Source organism: Podarcis raffonei, chromosome 9, assembly GCF_027172205.1.
Source record: "Podarcis raffonei isolate rPodRaf1 chromosome 9, rPodRaf1.pri, whole genome shotgun sequence".
NCBI classification, from domain to species: Eukaryota; Metazoa; Chordata; class Lepidosauria; order Squamata; family Lacertidae; genus Podarcis; species Podarcis raffonei.
The window spans coordinates 10,260,822-10,281,380 of NC_070610.1; the positions used below are offsets into that span (position 1 = coordinate 10,260,822).

Sequence of the window (20,559 nt, forward strand, 5' to 3'; positions counted from 1 at the left end):
AGGTGGGGACAGTGCTGTTTGTCGAAGTCTGGATGTCATTGAAACTTGTCTTTGCCCTTTATTTGACATAGTTTTGCTTGCGTCTTGAGATATCATCACCAAACCCAGTCCTTGTACTCCAGTGGTGGGGATGGAGGACTTCATCACCACCAAGATGCCATTCGGATGTTTGATTCATATTTAATCAAGCTGGTGGACTGAAACATGCTTTTGGAGTAACTAGACATAATTTTTGGCATGATGGGTCCAAACTCACAAATTGCACTATCCATTTAAAATTCACAATATTTGTTGGTTTCTAAAAATATCCAGGCAACACTGGGCACATCCTAAAAGATAGTACTGCTAGGATTAACATATTATATGGATTGTTGGTTAATAAGAGGATCTCTTTATTGTTCAATTCTTCAATATTTACAAAGTTTATTTAAAAATTAAAAGAGTTACTGTCTATATTTCTCTGAAGTAAAATTACAACCCAACCCTGTCTTACTGCAGTACTACATTATCTCTCTTCTGTGTATTTTACATTTTAATACTCTTAAGAATTCACAACCAGTTTGGTTTAATATTATGTGTTAACTGGATATCTATATTATTATTTATTTGATAATGTTTGGCAAAGTTTGCAAGATCAAAGTTAGTATGACAGCTACAATTTATATACAGAGTGGAATGAATTCTGCCTCCTCCTTTCTTGTTCTTCCCTCAAATGATAGTTAAATTGTGGACACACCAAGGCTATGCTGTTACTCATTCCACCTCTAAGATTTAAGTATTTTGGAACCTGGTTTAATAGCTGATTTGGGCAAGGTACGAAACTGGATGAGGAAGATCCTCTGTTACACAAATAGCTTCTTCTCCAGCTCAGGAGCTCTGTGATTGTTGCCATATACAGTAAGTTTAAAACACAACTGTCACTGGCTTGGTATATAAGTGAAAGGCCAGTAGCTATCTTCCTATTTTACACGTGCAGAATGTGCAAAGCTGGGCTTCCCCAAACCTGGGTCTCCAGCTATTTTTGGACTACAATTATCATCCTTGACCACTGCTCCTGCTAGCTAGGGATAATGGGTGTTATAGTCCAAAAACAGCTGGAGATCCAAGTTTGTGAAACCCTGGTGTATAGCATATATTTACGCTGCACATACGTTTTGGATCACCAAACATTACCTATATTGCATATGCTAAAAGCCTAATGAATGGAGGAATCCAGAGGCCCCCTTCTGATATACCTTTGCTACTATGTATGGTCATAACACATTGTAAAGGTAGTTTTATTTACAAACTACTGTTATGATAACCTAGCCTCTTGAGACAGCCATCATTTGCATGGTTTATAAAGACAACAGGAAGCCAAATCAAAGAAGTGTACAGCTTGCCCAAAATGGAGGCAATCTAGAAGGCAGCATTAACCACACCAGGAAAGGAAAATATAAATGTCATCCAGTAGTCAAATACCTATTTTGCTTCTTGGAGCCCAGAGCTGAGCGCACAAACTACCCAGAAGGAACACATGTCCCACACCAGAGATACTGCCCCTTCCCATACTAGAATGATATATGCAAGACAGTAAACATTGAAGAGGTAGGCAAAATTTCAAAAGCTCCAATTTCCATTCATATGCTGCTTGTTGCAGAGAACACAACTATAACTTTGTTTGAAAGTAGACCTAGACTGAAAACAGTTTAAAGGGCAAGTCTTTTAGCACACAACTGCTTACAGTTTTATTATATACATACAGTAAATGTTTTAAAACAGAAAGCATCTTTAACATTTGCATAGTTTTACCAACCTTCCCTTCTAGCTAGCTACCTATAGAAAAGAGGCATTTTGGGATACATGATGGTAAACTAACAGAAACTTACTCAATAAATTCATGACCAGTTTCAATAAATCTGGTCTTTGATGGTGTCACACGTCCTCTGAAGGTTTGCAGCTTAAGTTGGGGACATTACTGGATGCTGCTCCACCTGAGTAGCAGGTGGCAGCAATGGCCAGGATCATTTTTTGTTACCAGTTTGGAATGAATTGGGGGCAGGGGGACTTGTGGATCTTCAGATGTTGCTAGACTACAACTCCCATCATTCCTGACCACTGGCCATGCCAACTGCACACAGTCCGAAATTACTGGTCACTTTTCGTGTGTTTTTTTGCAACTTAAGATCACCATCTAGTGACCAAGGTAAGAATTGCAGTCACCTCATTTGCCCATGAAAGTAATGTCCACTGCAGGATAGCAAGGGCAGCTGTTAACAACTATTGTTGATATGCTAGCCTAGCACGGGTAGGCAAACTAAGGCCCGTGTTTTTACATGAGTAGAATGTGTCCTTTTATTTAAAATGCATCTCTAGGTTATTTGTGGGGCATAGGAATTCGTTCATTTCCCATCCCACCCCCAAAATATAGTCCGGCTCCCCACAAAGTCTGAGGGACAGTGAACAGACCCCCTGCTGAAAAAGTTGGCTGACCCCTGTGCTAGAGACACTCCATTGTGGAACTGTTTGCATAAGTAAACAATCCACCTGTGAAGCTATTTCACGTGTTTAAATGGATTACTTATCTCTTGTGGGTAGGAGGGAAGCTTTGAATCCAACTTTACAGGAGACAAAGCAAACTGCCTGGGTTGCTCCCAGCCTCCTGAGGATTCCAAAAGCTGCCTGTTGTTAATGAGGCACACATTTTTCAGTTTGCTTTCTGTTCTTTGCTCCCAGGTAGGAAAGGCATGATTTGGTCTGTCTCCCCTTCTTCTTTCTCCTCCAGGTGGTCATCTTCCTCCACCCCCTTATTTTAGAAAGGGTTTATATGGACATTCTTTAAGCAAAATGAGCTTTGCTGGGGGGGGGGGGGAATCAAGGAAGAATGGGAGGTTGCTTTGTTGTTATTTTAGCAACAAGTTTATTTCCTCCATTTGTGGGCATTCCTTTCTGGTTTACATAATGAAGCGCTGGAAGGATGCTTTGGAGATGTTTGGGACCTTCTCTCTTCCCCCAAACCCCAATGTTTCGAAGGAATACTATGGAATAATATTTAGGATGAATATTATGACATTTTAAAGACTCATTTAAACCCACTTTGTAAGTCTGCCACCTCGTTGTTTTATTGTAATGAATCTCATAATATTGGACTCACACTGGCTGGGACAAGAAAACACTCGAGAGGACATGGCAGCCTTCAAGGAAGGGAGAAGGAGGGGATGGTGCTAACATTAATCTTTTAGTGAGATTCTCAAATTTTGTATATTAAAAGGCCTGCAAAATGCAGTAACATTTACATATTTGGTTTGCCATGGTAAATGTGGCATCCCAGGTACCCAGAACCTTTCATGTAACAGGATTCTGAAGGCTCAGCTGTACAGGCAGTCCTGCAAAAAAATGTTTTCTTGCAAGTGGAGAGTTACTGTTCAAAAATAGTAAATTAGGTTGCACCCCCAATCCCATTTGCCTTGATATATTTCAGTAGGATCTATTTCCGTGTTAGGGTTATGGTTAGGGTTGTGTTGTTAGGCCTGTTCTTCTAATAAATTTGATATACTGTTAGAGACATATTTAACTGTGACTGTGGTACTTGCTGAAGCTGCAACATAACATATTGAGTTAAGACAGACGGACACCCCCCCACCCCCACATTTATATACTTATGGCAGACAACTATTGCTTAGGCCGAGCCCCATTTATGTTTGTGGTATCCAATTAAGAGCTGCTCTTAAAAATATGATAATAGCAAACTATCACTGATGTAAATTGTGTATAAGTTCATGTGTTTCAAAAAAATAAACAGAAAGTGTTGCTGCATTTGGGGGGGGTGACTAGCCATTTTGGTTTTGTGCCTTTAACCCAGGTTCTGGGATCCTTTGGCTCCTAGCTTTTCCATCTCTGTTTCTAACACTAACTGCAGATGATGGGAGGAGCCCAAAAATGTCTAGAAGCACACAGACTTCTCATTACTGAAATAAAGCAGCAGGTTTCAAAATGAATATTGATTTTTGTTCTGTCTCACATTTTTCAAACGTATCATTCAGTGCTGAACTGGATTTTTAACAAACCAGAGGGCAGAAGGCTCTGGTGGAGGAAAGCAGGGGCCAACATCACATAATGATCTTCTTGGCCAAATCAAACTCTAAACCAATGTTTCTCAAGCTTGGGTACCTAACTGTTGTTGGCCTACAACTCCCATCATCCCTAACTAGCAAGACCAGTGGTCAGGGATGGGAGTTGTAGTCCAACAGCAGTCAGGGACCAAGTTTGAGAAACACTGCTCTAAACCAAAGTCTCTGTGATCCTAGATAAGACACACTGTGCACTCAACATTGCCACTGATGAATACTTATGTTCCTGTGTAAAGATGGCTCCAGCTTTATCAGTGAGACAGTAGCAGATCTGCCTTGGACTGTTGCAGGATTTGCAGTTCTCATGCCTTTGCTGCCCTCACTCCCACTCTTACTAACGAATTTTACCATTAATGAGTTTTCAAAAATGTATGCTATTTCGTTCTTTGAATATTTAACCATATTTGACCAAGATCAAATACTAAGCAATCAATTGACCGTATTTGACAATTGTGCCAACTCTAACTCACTTCTAATAATACTTTATAAGATCATAAAGTGTTCACATGCACTCCACCTTTATTTGCCAACTTCTACTCCCCAATGAAAGATATAGAAGACATATGAAAGAAAGAAAGAAAGAAAGAAAGAAAGAAAGAAAGAAAGAAAGAAAGAATACAGAGTGGCGACTTCAAATGTAGTTTTATTTTTGAGATGGTGTGGAAGAGATATTTGGACTTCTTTTTTTTAAAGAGTTATACTAATGGAGGAAGTGCCAAAGAACTTTTAAAGCTTGTTGTGCCATAAAGTCATATTCTGTGGACTCTGTGATCTAAACATCAACATGGCTCCATCACATCTTTCAGTTTCTGAGAATATCTCATCACAGAAATAATAATGCTATATAGTATGCAGAAGAAAATTAAGGTAACATTGTACATCAACTTAGTTATGCACCTAATACCGAATGTTCAGCACATTATCTTGTTTTGAGTTCATGGTGGCGCTAGAGTAACACAAGAAGATGTAAAGGCTTGTTTTAAGATATTCAAATGCCCTCACCACCAAATTCAAGAAAAGTTTAAATACAGAGTTTTCTTTTCTGGTTCCCCCAAAGTCATAAAAGTACTTTCAAATATTAAAAGAATATAGAACATCTTCAGGTCTAAGAATGTAATCTGGAAATCTGCCATGTAGATTTCTTACGGCTGTAAAACAATGGCAAGGTCACACACGGCCTCAGATTTCTCCTCCTCTGCTACAGATTTCTGCGTATTATGAAAGAAACTTGCCAATGTATTGGAAATACACCACACATACATTTCCAAGACGTAAAGTTCATGAAGATATAAATCTGAAGCAGTGACTCCTCTGTATATTACATACACATATGGAAAAATGTTGAGCTATGGTTACTGTTTCAATATGTAGCGTCAATCTGAATCAGTACATTTTTGCACAGATTACAGTATTGGCTATGGCCCATGGCAGGAGACAAAAAAGGTAAGCAGGAAGCAGATAAGCACATTCAGTCTGCTAACTATGATATAGAAATTGGGTACCCATGATGTATGAACAGGGTGATTATGATACTATAAGAAAACTCTTATAATGTCTGGCTGAATAACCAATAAGCAACCTAAAGTATTATATCTCAGTTCTGTGACATGTTAATTATAGGGACATTCATTTTCTAATCTGTTTGACTTGGAAAACAAGTAGCATGGGTTAATAACAGTGAATTTTTAAAATCTTCTGACATCTGAAGCATCTCTTCAAGATATTCCGTCTTAAAATGCAATCTTAATTTTATATAATAAACATGTTAAAATCTGCATCTGTAGGGTTGTATTCAGTGTGCACCTCTGCAAACTGCATGTTCCTATAGGTGGGATGTGATTTTAATCCATTCTTTCTGCTCTCTATGCACCATGAAAAGTCTGTTCTGAATAGCAGAACCCCTTGAATAACTTGGACGGTGGTGCTGGGGGTAAACAATATTTCCTCCTCCTGTTCTTGTAGCAAGAAGCCCCTACCTACTCCATCACATCTGAGAATGGAAAAAAAAAAACATTCCATTGATGGAAATCATCCATAGGGGTACTGTCTGCAGTGTCCTATGCTGTGGAGCACTATTCCAGCAAAGATTTGGCAGGCATCCTCATTTTTTTTTACTTTCAGGTGTATCAAATACTTTTTTAATGCTGCAGGCCTTTGCAGCAGTTTAATTTGAATTAAGTAGCCACCTGTATGATCATCTATAATGACACAAGATGTCTACCAGCAGGACAGCACACCAAATGGCAATCAGACCAGAAGAGGGATGAAGCACAACCAATGAACAACCAACACCCAAAACGGATCTGAATGGTAAGGATGACAAAACTCTAACCCTCCACTGCTTAGGAAGAGCTACCTGCTCCAATGCTCAGGGAAATATATAAGTTTTATGTGCAGAGAGCTATCAGCAGCAAGCCCAATTTAGGAATAGTGAGCCAATGATTCTCAAGCTATGTAACATATTACTATTAAGAATATAATAACAGCCTGCTGGATCAGGCCAGTGATCCATCAGTTCAGCATCCTGTTTCCCACAATGGCCACGCAGACTGATGGAGTCCCACAAGCAGGACCTAAGAACAAGAACACTCTCCTCTCCTGCTGTTTGCAGCAACTTGTATTTAGAAGCATACTGTCTCTGACAGTGGAGGCAGAGTATAGCCCAGGGTGGTCCAACATGCAGCCCACAGGCCACATGTGGCTCACGAAGTCTTTTTTGACACCCCTCAGCAACATTCAAGAAAACAACTGAAAGCCTTGAAAAAGGGTCATGCACTGTTAACGAAAGCGGAAACATCTGTTTGTGTATTAAATCTGTTTACAGAGCCTAGGGCTTGCTGATCAGAAGGTCGGTGGTTCGAATCCCCATGACGGGGTGAGCTCCCATTGTTCGGTCCCAGCTCCTGCCCAACTAGCAGTTCGAAAGCACGTCAAAATGCAAGTAGATAAATAGGTACCGCTCCGGGGGTAAGGTAAACGGCGTTTCCGTGCGCTGCTCTGGTTCGCCAGAAGCGGCTTAGTCATGCTGGCCATATGACCCGGAAGCTGTCTGCGGATAAACACCGGCTCCCTCAGCATATAGAGCGAGATGAGTACGCAATCCCAGAGTCATCCACAACTGGACCTAATAGTCAGGGGTACCTTTACCGTGTACCATATTTTTTGCTCTATAAGATGCACTTTCCCCCTCCTAAAAAGTAAGGGGAAACGTGTGTGCGTCTTATGGAGCGAATGCAGGTGGGAGGCTCTGCTCAGGGCTCCCTTAAAAGAGCCGCGTGGAGTGTGTGTGCGGCTCTTTGGGGCTTTTCTTCGAGGGAGAAGGGCAGCCCTCCCGTGTGCTCTTTAAAGGGAGCACGGCTCTTGGGGGGAGCCTTAGCCACGCGCAGCCTCTCCCGGGCAGGGGATGAAGACTCCCCTTGGCCGGGAGAGGCTGCTGGCGGCTATCCCATAAGCCAGGACAGCAAGCGGGATCGCTGCACAGCCTCTCCCGGGCAGCGACTGAATATGTTTCCTAAGTAAAATCAGCAGCTGAAATCCTGCTCAAGGCATTAGACTCATTAGATGCATTGGTAGGATCTTCCCACTAATGGTTTCATGGGCTGGACTCCCTACTCAACCCCCAATACATAATAAATGTAAATCCAAGTTCATGGAAGATCTTTGACATCATCATGTCTTCTCATATCTGACTGGTTTTCCAGTTCCATATAGTATTGACAAACATGCCAGCATTCTTTTTGCAGCACCTAATTAATCTTTCACAGTGGTGCCTCGCAAGACGAAAAGAATCCGTTCCGCGATTCTCTTCATCTAGCGGTTTTTTCGTCTTGCGAAGCAACCCTATTAGCGGCTAAGCGGATTAGCGCTATTAGCGGTTTAGCGGCTAAGCTGCTAAAAGGCTATTAGCGGCTTAGAAAAAGGGGGGGGGAGCGGGGGAAAAAATCGCAAGACTAGCAAGACGTTTCGTCTTGCGAAGCAAGCCCATAGGGAAAATCGTCTTGCGAAGCAACTCAGAAACGGAAAACCCTTTCGTCTAGCGGGTTTTCCGTCTTGCGAGGCATTCGTCTTGTGGGGCACCACTGTATAGGTCTACAGGTCCTGGTGTGTCTGTAGTGAAGATGCTGGACACGGTCACTCAGAAGAGTGACAGAACACAGCAGAAGGGTTGAGGCTTAGATTAGCAAGGAACACCAAAAGAGCAAGAGCCTTTATTTGTTTATAGAAGACATACAGCGCCCCAAAATTTTTGAGCAAAACTCGGAGCTCATCTAGCTTATTATGGTACCTATACATAGTCAGGAAATAATGAAAACAGATCAAAGGTCAACTTTTGGACAAGGTGTATGCACACTCTGACCTACACATCCTCTAAGCCAGAGGTCCCCAAACGTCAGGGGATCTCTGTAACTCACCCAGGGGGTGTGTGGTACCATTCACATAACAAAAACGACCATACAGTAGGCCTGGGTGATATATCAATATATCACCCAGGATCGGTATGGAGGGGAGACCACGATGACAGCTTCACTCCATCGCTGGTGGAATAGTCACCGCTCAAGTCGCTCTGCCTCCAGCGCCCAGCGTGCTGAGGGAGAAACAAACTAGCCCGGAGCTGGAGGCAGAGGGACCCAAGCAGTGGCGGTTTCACCAGCGATATACCGCTGGTGAAACCGCCATCGCACTCAGCACAGGCAAAGGGAGAAACAAGCTGCACTGGCGAATTGCCGATAAAGCTTGCTCTTCCCTCCACTTCCTTAAACTGCTTGGCTGAGGAGCGTGCTGCTGCCCTCCCTTCAGCAAAGCAGTTTATGAAGCCCTTGACCCACCACCGGTTCGCAGGAGCCAGAGGCGGAATGGGGGCTCTGTTAAAATGTTCCACCTCCTCAGCTGAGAGTCCCGCCTCCACTCCTGCTTGCACAAGAGTAGGAGTGGGATTGGGGCTGCTTAGCTGGGAAACGTGACGCCTGTCCTTCCCAGCTGAGAGAGCCCTGACCCCACTCCTTGCAGACTTCACCCGGGAGGGTGGGCTGTGTCTTTCCTCCTGGGGTGAAAGAAAGAGGCAGCACACCCGCACGAGTAAAGGCTAAGGTAGTTAAACACACGGAGCCTCCCTAAGGAGCCCAGAGTCCCTTGCTGGTCACGCACAAGTATTGGCCACAACCCGCAAGGCGCTGGGGTGAAAGCACCTCAGCTTGCATGGTGAGAGCTGCGGCAGTTTCACCTGACACCCCGCCGGCTGGGGCCAATGCAGTTTTTTTCAGCATCACAGTTTAACCAACATTGCCCAGCCCTACCACAGAGCTACCAAAATTTTCAGAAGTATGGAGGCCATGGCTTGGCTTTTGAAAAAGGGGGGTCAACAGCACTTAGCTAAGTGGGAACCAGTGCTCTAAGCTTAATACACTTATCCAGAACTCTTTCAGTGGCAGGAGTGACTTCAATTTTCTCCCTGGGATCCTTTCAGCGGCCGACTGGACTTGGGACAACAGTACCCTGCAAAGTTAGAAACTTGAATAGGCTGATAGGAAATAAGTGAGATACACCTCAGCAGGAAAGAAGAGCACACAGGTGAGTTCCAAAGAGGGTGGCAAGGGGAATTTGTTTTTTGGCGGGGGTGGGGAGAGTTGAAATTAACTTGAACAACATTCCTTAACCAAAATTATAGATTTGGGAATGGAGGAAAATTGAGGGGCTTGGGCTGTAATCTATGTACACTTACTTAGAAGCAAGTTTTGCTGAAGTTGGACTTCAACAAGCAAGTGCCTTCCTTTTCCCTAGGATCCAGGCACAACAAAAATGGTAAGGAAATGAGGGGGGAGCAGAATGAGAGGAGTAAGTAGGTAGAAAAACCTAGAGCAGGCAAGCTGGAAAGGAGAGAAGATCAAGAAGTGAAGAGCTTCTACCTACACACTTTTAATACATTCTCAATGGTTACTATTTTGCAAAGATCCTTCAGTTTCTGCAGAATTAATTTTAATTTTTAAGTATTATTAATCAATTTAGGCCCCAAATAAACAAAGGATATTTATGCCAGGTAAACTGTGAAAGATAGCAAAGATAATATTAAGGGTATAAAATGTTGTTACATTCTCAACCAAGATGATGACAAATATCCAGCCTTGCTGCAAATATAATTGGGGGGGGGATGGAAGCTGAGGTACTGTATTTGGCTAAATTAGTTAAAAATAAACTATGATTTAAAACGAATCAGCAGTGTGCTGCCGTATGCTGCTCAAAAATCTCTGCTTCACTCTTGTCCTGCTGGTGACATGCTGGTGACGAAACCAGAGACTTCGTTTGCATTATGTGCAAACCAATGTTCATGGTTATCCCCATCCACCTCCAAAAACAAAACCCATGAGCGGCAAGCCTGGCACATTCCTAGATCAGATACCTGAAAATGTTGGCTTTGCAATGTGAAACTCATTTTCCATATCCAATTTCAGGGGTAAATAAAGTAAGAAACACTCCAAATCTCCCAGATCTTCACATTCCTCAAGCCTTTTACCAGCAAACCACACCAGTGAATGAATTCCAAAACATAGCCCAAGACTTCTTTTCCTTACAGGAATAGTTTGATATACCTGGCAGTTATCTCACAATTAAAACAAAACAGTCTTTAACAAAATTACTGTTACTTGAAATAGAATACTATAGCAGAGTACAACAGTTCAATAAAAGCAGACAAAATACAGATTTTGATAAGAGTGGAGTAGCACCTATTACAAGACACCAAATATGACAATCTTTTTTTTTACTTTTTTTGCCTTTTCTTTTAATATTACACTTTCAGCTTTCTGACAGAATTGCATGGCTTGAAAAATAAATTAAAAAGCCAGTGTTAAAGTGAAGTATTAAGTATCAGAATATTTGAGCATTCTTCCAAATGTAGCAAGCTATCATCCCTGCCCACAAAAGTTTTATCCACTTTCCCCAAGATAAGTGGGACTCAACAACACAGCTTCTATCTACCCCCCCCCGACCAACCCCCCCCAAGCTACTTACATTAAGAAACAGGCAACTTTCAAGAACTTTAAAGCATATATATGCATGTCTGGTAATTAGGAAGCCTACCTCTTCTGGGAGCAGTTGCACTGCTCCAAAGCAGCAGGTATGCAGCTTATGGGTATTTCTTAATTCCAAACTGTCACTTGAAGACCAGGTGGCTTGGGTAAACAAAAATATCTTTACTCTAGTGCCGATAATGTAGGGGACAGAATTACCTGCCTGGGGAAAGTTCTACACATGGGGCACCACTGCAAAGAAGATAATCTCTTGAGTCATCTGTCTACACACAGTTCTTGTTGGGAGCACCACCATCAAGGCTTCTTTTGCAGATCTCAGAAGCACAGGCTGGCAGGTCAGTGTTTCCCAAACTTGGGTCTCCAGCTGTTTTTGGACTGCAGTTCCCATCATCCCTGACCCCTGGTCCTGCTAGCTAGGCATGATGGGAGTTGTTGTCCAAAAACAGCTGGAGACCCAAGTTTGGGAAACAAGAATGGGTTAACAGGGCTGGCCCCCAAGACATTTTGCTGCATAAGGCAAAGGAAAATACCCCCCCCCCAATTATTCTGTATGTATGCTTTTGTTGAGATTCCTGCATTGCAGGGGGTAGGGCTAGTTGATCCCCGGGGTCCCTTTCAATTCTACAAATCTTACTATAGACTCTAAGTATAGAGGCCAATTATAATGGCATTTTCTTTAACACTGGCCATGGGACAGCATCCTCCACTACACTCTGGGACAGTAAACTAGCTTAGGAGATGCAGGGCCGATTGCTTGGCACACATAGCTCTGTCTGTTCCATGCCCCAAGCATCTGCCACCTGAGGAAGCTGTCTCACTCAGCCTAAAGGCTGGAGGTGTGTGATGGGGATGCAGTAAAAAAAAGGGGGGTGTACTACATGGTACAGAGAAAACACTCTGGATCAGAGGGAGAGAGGATTTAATTTAGAGGTTTTTTTAAAAACACACACACAAACAAACCCCACAAACAAACCCTGCAGTGATGCAGAGAAGAGAGAGCGTAATTCTTCATTTGTGGAATATTTACTTCCAGGCTAACAATTTCAAGTTATAATTAAGTAGTCGGACTGTGAGCACTTAGAAAAGGATGTTATGATTACTAAGAGCCAGCGAGGGTTTTTCAAAAAACATGACATGAATCTCATTTTTTTTACAGAGATACAAACTTGATGGATCAGGGAATGCTGTGGATGTAGTATACCTTGATTTCAGTAAGGCTTGTGACAAAGTCTACCATGTTATTCTTGCTAAAAAGCCGGTAGAACAACAACAACAATTTATTTATACCCCGCCCATTTGGCTAGGTTTCCCCAGCCACTCTGGGCAGCTTCCAACAAAATATTAAAAATACAATTTTAAAAAAATCAACTATTAAAAACTTCCCTAAACAGGGCTGCCTTCAGATGTCTTCTAAAAGTCAGGAAGTTGCTTATTTCCTTGACATCTGATGGAAGGGCACTCCACAAAAGCGGGTGCCACTACTCAGAAGGCCCTCTGCCTGGTTCCCTGTAATCTCACTTCTCTCAGTGAGGGAACTGCCAGAAGGCCCTTGGCACTGGAGCTCAGTGTCTGGGTTGAACGATGGGGATGGAGACACTCCTTCAGGTATACTGGGCCGAGGCTGTTTAGGGCTTTAAAGGTCAGCATCAACACTTTGAATTGTGCTCAGAAACACACTGGGAGCCAATGTAGGTCTTTCAGGATCAGTGTTATGTGGTCTCGGCGGCCACTCCCAGTCACCAGTCTAGCCGCCACGTTCTGGATTAGTTGTAGTTTCCGGGTCACCTTCAAAGGTAGCCTCACATAGAGTGCATTGCAGTAGTCCAAGCGGGAGATAACTAAAATGTGGACTGGACGAGATAACTGTGAGGTGGATTCGTAGCTGGTTGACTGACCAAACCCAGAGTTCTCACTACTGGTTTCTCATTATCCTAGAAATAAGTGACAAGTGGGATGCCATAGGGTTCCCTTCCAGGCCCATAATGACTTGGATGAAGGAATTGAGGGGATACTCATCAAATCTCAAATGACCCCAAACTGTGTCAATGCCACAAAATACAGAAACAGGATTCAAGACAACCTTAACAGATTGGACAACTGGGCCAGAACTAAGAAAATGAATGTCAATAGGGACAAATTTAAGGTTCTGCATTTAAGCAGGAATAATCAGTTGCACAAATATAAGATGGAGGACACGTGCCTTGCCAGACCTAAATGTGAAAAGAATCTAGGGAACCTTAGTAGACCATAAGCTTAACACGAGTCCACAATAACAACAACAAAAGCTAATGTTATGCTAGGCAGAGTGGATAAAAATCAATGATTTTTTAAAAATAAATTTAAAAAATCATTTTTTAATTTAAATTGGATTTTTAAAACACTTTTGGAGGAAAAAGCTTTCTAAAGATAGTTTTCTATTTAAGTTACATTACAGTACAAAGGCTATTCATCAGGAAATAAGGATTTGTTGTAAGTTTTTCATGTGTGCTAAAACTCAGTCTAAGTTTTTGTTTGTTTAACCACATCAGATAACAAACATGGATACATACGCTATAATGTTAATTGTTTTAGTTGTTTAAATTGTTATTAAGGAAGTTATTTTTTTCCTTCCAATAAAGTACAGCAGAAAAGTTGTCCAAATATAAACAGTTAACTTATTAAACCTCACAATAATTTCAAAATTATCTGTCTATGTATTTCTAATAGTATAACAAAATCAGTAATTTTTGATATAACTGTAAAAACTACTCTGAAAATTTATTATTCCAAAAATAAAACTATCTGGTTGTAAATATTAAGATTATACCAGCAAGAATGAGTATTTCTGTAAAAAAAATGATTTAAATCAAGTCTTACTGACTAGTGGTTTAAATCGAATTGATTTAAATCAAATCTACCCTGATTCTAGACTTCATCAACTGTCCCAGTCAAGGGAAGTAATAGTACCACACTATTCTGCCTTGGTGAGACCACACCTGGAGTACTGTTTTCAGTTCTGGGGGCCACAATTTAAGAAGAATATAAAGAAGCTGGAACATGTGAACAGGAGAGAGACCAAGGTGATCAATGGTCTGGAAACCAAGCTGATAAGGAACAGTTGAGTGAGTTGGGCATGTTTAGCCTGAAAAAGAGGAGACTGAGAAGATCAGTGTTACAAAATGATAAAAGCTGATAAAGGCTAGGAGCCAAATGGCACCTTAAACCTAGATTTCAGTCCAGGGACTTTTTAACACGATTACAAAGCACATGAAGACAAGATGGGGGATCTAGCTAAAGATGGATAAATGCTGCGCACAAATGACAACTTTTTTAAAAAACACACACAAAAGCAATCAAGTAGAAAAGCTGTCTAGAAGAGATGTGACTGCAGTTTCATTATAGCAAAAGTAAAATCAAACCTCTTTTACTCAATTAGAGGGGGTAGTTTGCCAAAACCTGTATCTTTATAAGCTTGTGAACAACTTTACAGACAGAATTTATTTGGTTCTTTTTGCAATTTTTGGTATCTGGAGGGTTGCAACCAGCCACAGCAAAACAGGTCATACAGAGAACACACTAGACTAGGGCTGGGCGATATCTGGTTTTCAATATCATGATGTATCACCAGCTAAACATCACAATATCTTGATATATCACAATATATATCTGTGGTGGCAGAGGGCCTCGCCAGACCTCCCCACGGTGGAGGAAGGCCCCATGGTATCCTCTGCCGACACAGGGAAGAGTGCCACACCCTCCACCACTGAGGGGAGGTGCGGGGGGACCCTTTACCCCTGCAGGGAGGCCCAGCAAGGCCCTCCACCACAGCAGATATATATTGTGATATATCAAGATATCGTGATATTTAGCTAGTGATATATTGTGAAGTTGAAATCCAGGTATCACCCAACCATACCTGGAACCAGTTTTCTAAGAGTAAGAAAAATTCAGAACAACATCCCCAATTGCACATCATTAACTGTTCAAATTTATGTGACACACAGTGAACTTTACTTCTTTCTGAATTCAAGTTTTCTGCTCTCATAACTTCCTGTCACAGAAATTCTGCAGGCCAACTCCAAGAGTTTAGTTCTTTATGCATATTACTGACTGGTCCTGCAAGAGACATATTCCAAATTACTTGTTCTATTAAGTTTACAACTGAGGTACCCAATACTACATGAAAGCTGATGTAATGGTTCTAATGATTCACCAGGATCTTGTCCATGTTATCTTTCAAATACATATGGCAGTTGGGCAACACAGTAGCTGGATACTAAAATATTGATTCTGTGCTTCCAAAAATATTGAATGAAAGTGTGGAGGAGGGAGAAATGTTTGTCAGGGGAAAATAGCCAATATGTGAGTCATGAGCCATTGAGGAGAGGGCTACTAGCCATGATGGCTATGATCGTTCTCCATGGACTCAGAGGCAATAATCCTTCTGAATACCATTGCTGGAAACCATAGAAGGGGAGAGAACTTTTGTGCTTAAGTCCTGCTTCCAGGTTTCCTGCAGGCATTTATTCAGCTACTGTGAGAACAGGATACCACTTGCCTTATCCAGCAGGCTCTTCTGTTCTTAATCAAGACATAGCAATTGCTCTACAAACAATAAGCACTGCTTCTGAATTCTCCACATTTTTGTAAACTAGCAATAATATGCCATTTCTAGGGATAAAGGGGGGAAGGAAGGATGCCCAACTATAAAAGTTGTACTGCCAATAGATTAGACAGATGGGGGGCAACCTGAAGACTGCGCTTCTACCATTTTTAAGTAGGCTCTATAGACAATTAGCTTCTACCATTTTTAAGTAGGCTCTATAGACAATTAGTAAGCTGGATTTAGAAGAGGCAGAGGAACCAGAGACCAAATTGCAAACATGTGCTGGATTATGGAGAAAGCTAGAGAGTTCCAGAAAGACATCTACTTCTGCTTCATTGACTATGCAAAAGCCTTTGACTGTGTCGACCACAGCAAACTATGGCAAGTTCTTAATGAAATGGGAGTGCCTGATCACCTCATCTGTCTCCTGAGAAATCTCTATGTGGGACAAGAAGCTACAGTTAGAACTGGATATGGAACAACTGATTGGTTCAAAATTGGGAAAGGAGTACGACAAGGCTGTATTTTGTCTCCCTGCTTATTTAATTTATATGCAGAATACATCATGCGAAAGGCTGGGCTGGATGAATCCCAAGCTGGAATTAAGATTGCCGGAAGAAATATCAACAACCTCAGATATGCAGATGACACAACCTTGATGGCAGAAAGTGAGGAGGAATTAAAGAACCTTTTAATGAGGGTGAAAGAGGAGAGCGCAAAATATGGTCTGAAGCTCAACATCAAAAAAACGAAGATCATGGCCACTGGTCCCATCACCTCCTGGCAAATAGAAGGGGAAGAAATGGAGGCAGTGAGAGATTTTACTTTCTTGGGCTCCATGATCACTGCAGATGGTGACAGCAGCCACAAAATTAAAAGACACCTGCTTCTTGGGAGAAGGGCAATGACAGGCCTAGACAGCATCTTGAGAAGTAGAGACGTCACCTTGCCAACAAAGGTCCGTATAGTTAAAGCCATGGTTTTCCCAGTAGTGATGTATGGAAGTGAGAGCTGGACCATAAAGAAGGCTGATCGCTGAAGAATTGATGCTTTCGAATTATGGTGCTGGAGAAGACTCTTGAGAGTCCCATGGACTGCAAGAAGATCAAACGCATCCATTCTTAATGAAATCAGCCCTGAGTGCTCACTGGAAGGACAGATTGTGAAGCTGAGGCTCCAGTACTTTGGCCACCTCATAAGAAGGGAAGACTCCCTGGAGAAGACACTGATGCTGGGAAAGATGGAGGGCACAAGGAGAAGGGGGCGACAGAGGACGAGATGGTTGGATAGTGTTTTCGAGGTTACCAGCATGAGTTTGACCAAACTGCGGGAGGTAGTGGAGGACAGAGGTGCCTGGCGTGCTCTGGTCCATGGGGTCACGAAGAGTCGGACACGACTAAACGACTAAACAACAACAAATAGACAATTAAAGTCCCCCACTTTCAAGAGTACCTTTGAATATGAAGCCACCACCTGAACTAGATCATATGAATGTCCATACTTTATTTTTTCTTCCCCATCATTTTTCTTATCTGAGTGAAAGAGCTTTCGATCTGCAAGCAGCAATGTAGGGGGAAATAATGAGGTGCCAGAATTTGCAAGTTCTCAGCTGCTTATGCAACTCCACACTAATAATAGTAATAATAATAATAATAATAATAATAATTTATTATTTATACGCTACCTATATAATTGGGTTACCTCAGCCACTCTGGGCGGCTTCCAACAAATTAAAACACCAAACTCAAACACTGCATAAAGCTAGCAGAATGGCTAAAGTCCATTTGACAGAGGCCCCAAATAATAAAAAGCAATCCTTCAGCTTAATGCTATCCAAACATAATTCATACATCAGTATCTCTCCAAATCAGTGCTTGAAATTAGCCAGGGGGCAGGCTTTCGGCCACTTGAGACCAAGTGAAGATGCCTGAGTGCCAGGAGGGCACCTGACAATCTCTGCCATCTGGAGGTGGATGCCTGGGGATCATTGGATCTTGACTGTTTTCACACACTAAAACCACATCCTGTAGAATTCTGTTACATTTTAGATGCACAATTGGAAAGAATTTCTGTAACCAAAATGCTTTTCCTGTGCAGCCTGAGAAGGAGCAGTCAACATTAAGAATAAGAGGTTGAAATAGGCCAATGTATGTGACTGTATATGTGTGCATGTGTATGTATATGTATGTGACTGTGACTTTTCTTAAGCTCTCAAAGCTCTTAACCTAGCTGAAGGTTATCATCTGAACTAGCCAGATGTTTAACTGAGAATCAATCAGTCAGTCCATCATTTGACAAGTAAGTCTTTAGAGCATCTTGCACGAAAATGGCAACCAGACTTTCTGTTTTGGCAACTGTAACCTTTGGTTAAGGAGCCATTTTGCACCTAGCTTATATATCTTGAGTTTCCAACACTGCTCCAAAACCACTTTCATTTTATTCTTAGCCACATAATGAACAGAAGCCAGCATACTACTGACTTCAAGAGATTCAACTGATGATTGCAAGACAATGTGCTTCATGTAAATTTAAATGATGCCAACCTAGATGCCCCACACTGTCAGAGAGAAAATGCCTTCCTGAAGCCTAAGACTGGAAGGCACAGTTCTGAACAAAAATGCTATCTGGAGGTAGTTCAACAATCATATCCAAAGATCTTTAAGTAGAAGCACTAGGCAGAAGAAGGACCAACCACTTTGCTACTGGAACTACGGCACTGTATAAAAATCAAATGGCATTTCCTTCCTCCATCCCCATCTCTAAGATGGGGCACGACCCACTTGGAAATGTCCCTGCAAGAAACGGGAGCTGCCCATTTTGATAGTGCTTGTACAACTTCCCCTTGGCTACGATCTGCTCATCTTATGTTAACAGTTCCACCCGAATGGGATAAGGCCAACACCTGGAGAAAGGTCTGCAATAAAAAGCAAACCTAAGGAGCGAGAAATCGAGAGTCGCGCCACCAACCCACGCTACACGAAAATCTCTATGTGCACACATGTGCACGCATACACACACACACACACACTCAGCCACCAAATCCACAGCTAATACGTGGTTTTTGCAGCCAACGGAGCTGTCGAAAAGTTTTCTAAGAGCGGAGAGGGAGAGAGAGAAGAACAACGGTGTCCGACCCGACCCTATAAGCCGCCCTGGACACAGGATAGCCGGGGATGGGGGAGAGGAGGAGGAGGAGGGGGGAGGGGGAGAAAGGAGCGAGAACTGCCGTTGTTATGACAACCCCGGGAGGGAGGGAGGCTGGCGGGCGCAGGCCAGCGCGAGCGAGCGAGCGAGCGAGGGAGGGAGGGAGGGGGAAACTTCAAATCCCAACCGTCAACGCACGAGCGGCTTCCCCTCTTAAAGGGGCGGGCGCGCACAGGGACGGACCCTCTGAGGAGGGAGCCCGGGACAAAAGGAGCCGCCGCTCATCCGCCCTCCTCAGCGCGGCTGTGGCGGAGCCTAAATCGGCGGGCAAGTGCCCCACCCCGCCCCTCCAGGCCTTTCCCTGAGGGGGAGTTGGCGGCCGGCACTCGCCGTGCTTCCCTCACGGCGGCGGCTCCTCTCCACCGGCCGACCCCCCGCACACCACACCCCCACACCCCCCTCCCTCAGCCCCTTTCCCCTCCGCCTTCCTTACCCACACAGTGCATGAGCCGGTGCCGCCAAGAGTCGAGTTCGCGGCGGACTCCCCTGCGCTCCGCCGTGCAGCGGGGGCTCCGGCACTGCGAGGCGCCAGGAGCGGGAGCCGCGGCGGCCATTCTGCCTCTTCCCTTTCCCGTCTGCCTCTGACCTCACGCCCGCTCATTTGCATACGGGAGGGAGGGAGCCCGCGCGAGCGGGAGGGCGCCCGACGCGGCACGCCCGCTCATTTGCATACGAGGGAGCGCGCGCTTCGCCACGCCTACTCTCTCCCCTCAGATTCTCAGGCTCCTTCGCTCGCGGCTGTTTCTTCCCCGCTCAGGTTTCCGAACCCGCGAGAACGAAGAGGAGGACGGGGAGAAGCAAAGCGCCGGTGTCCCCCCCCCCCCGAGCGGATAGTATCGGAGAGAGGCCGGAGGTACAGCCGTTCCGTACTGCCAGCGGCGGGCGAGCGGGTGCCGGGCCGGTAATGCGCTGTGTGGAAAGCCGTTAAACAGAAGGGCGGGCCTCCTCCCTGCGGACTACAAACCCCAGAAGCCCTTGCGCCAAAGGGCGGGCATCCTGCCTGTAGCAGCTTCGAGATGGGCGGACCTAGAGGTACGCGAGCCTTGTCAGCTTCGCGGACTGCGTAAATTTGGTTGCTGTTTGCTGCTCTTCAAATTATTACATTTGTATACCGCCCTTCATCTGTGCATCTCAGCGATTAATAATAATAATAATGATTTTATTATTTATACCCTGTCCATCTGGCTGGGTTTCCCCAGGCACTCTGGGCAGCTTCCAGCATCTATAAAAACAAGGCTCATAAAAATACAAGATAAAAACGCAAATTACGTAATAAAAGCCAGAATAAAACACAAACCAATGACCCCCATCCCTCCCACAAATTTTTAAGGGCCTTAGATTGTTTGAATAGCCGAAGGCTTGGGAGAAGAAAAAAGTTTTCACCTGGAGCCTAAAATATATGTAGTGAAGCCACCAGGTGAGCCTTTCTGGGGAGAGGATTCCAAAAATGGGGAACCACTGCAGAAAAGGCCAATTCCTGTGTTGCCATCCTCCAGTCCTCTTGTGGAGGAGGCACACAAAGAAGGGGCTCAGATGATGATCACAGGGTCTGGGTAGGATTTTGCACACATACACACTAATCTACCACGATATCATCATAACATTAAGTGATGTAGAAATAAAACAAACCAGTTGA

The 20,559-nt window shown here is 43.5% G+C and overlaps 1 protein-coding gene across 7 annotated transcripts in view; it reads right to left on the reverse strand.

The window, feature by feature from the left end:
- LCORL (ligand dependent nuclear receptor corepressor like) overlaps positions 1–19,606 on the reverse strand; it is a 62,135-nt gene extending 42,529 nt beyond the window's left edge. For 3 of the 7 annotated variants that reach the window (XM_053402759.1, XM_053402758.1, XM_053402763.1), the window contains exon 1: positions 19,357–19,606. In XM_053402759.1, the coding sequence (XP_053258734.1) occupies positions 19,357–19,477 (121 nt within the window). In that variant the 5' untranslated portion in view covers positions 19,478–19,606. The remainder of the gene's footprint in view (positions 1–19,356) is intronic. The other 4 variants (XM_053402760.1, XM_053402762.1, XM_053402761.1 and 1 more) reach the window with 3 other exon arrangements.
- Between the last annotated feature and the right edge of the window lie 953 nt (positions 19,607–20,559).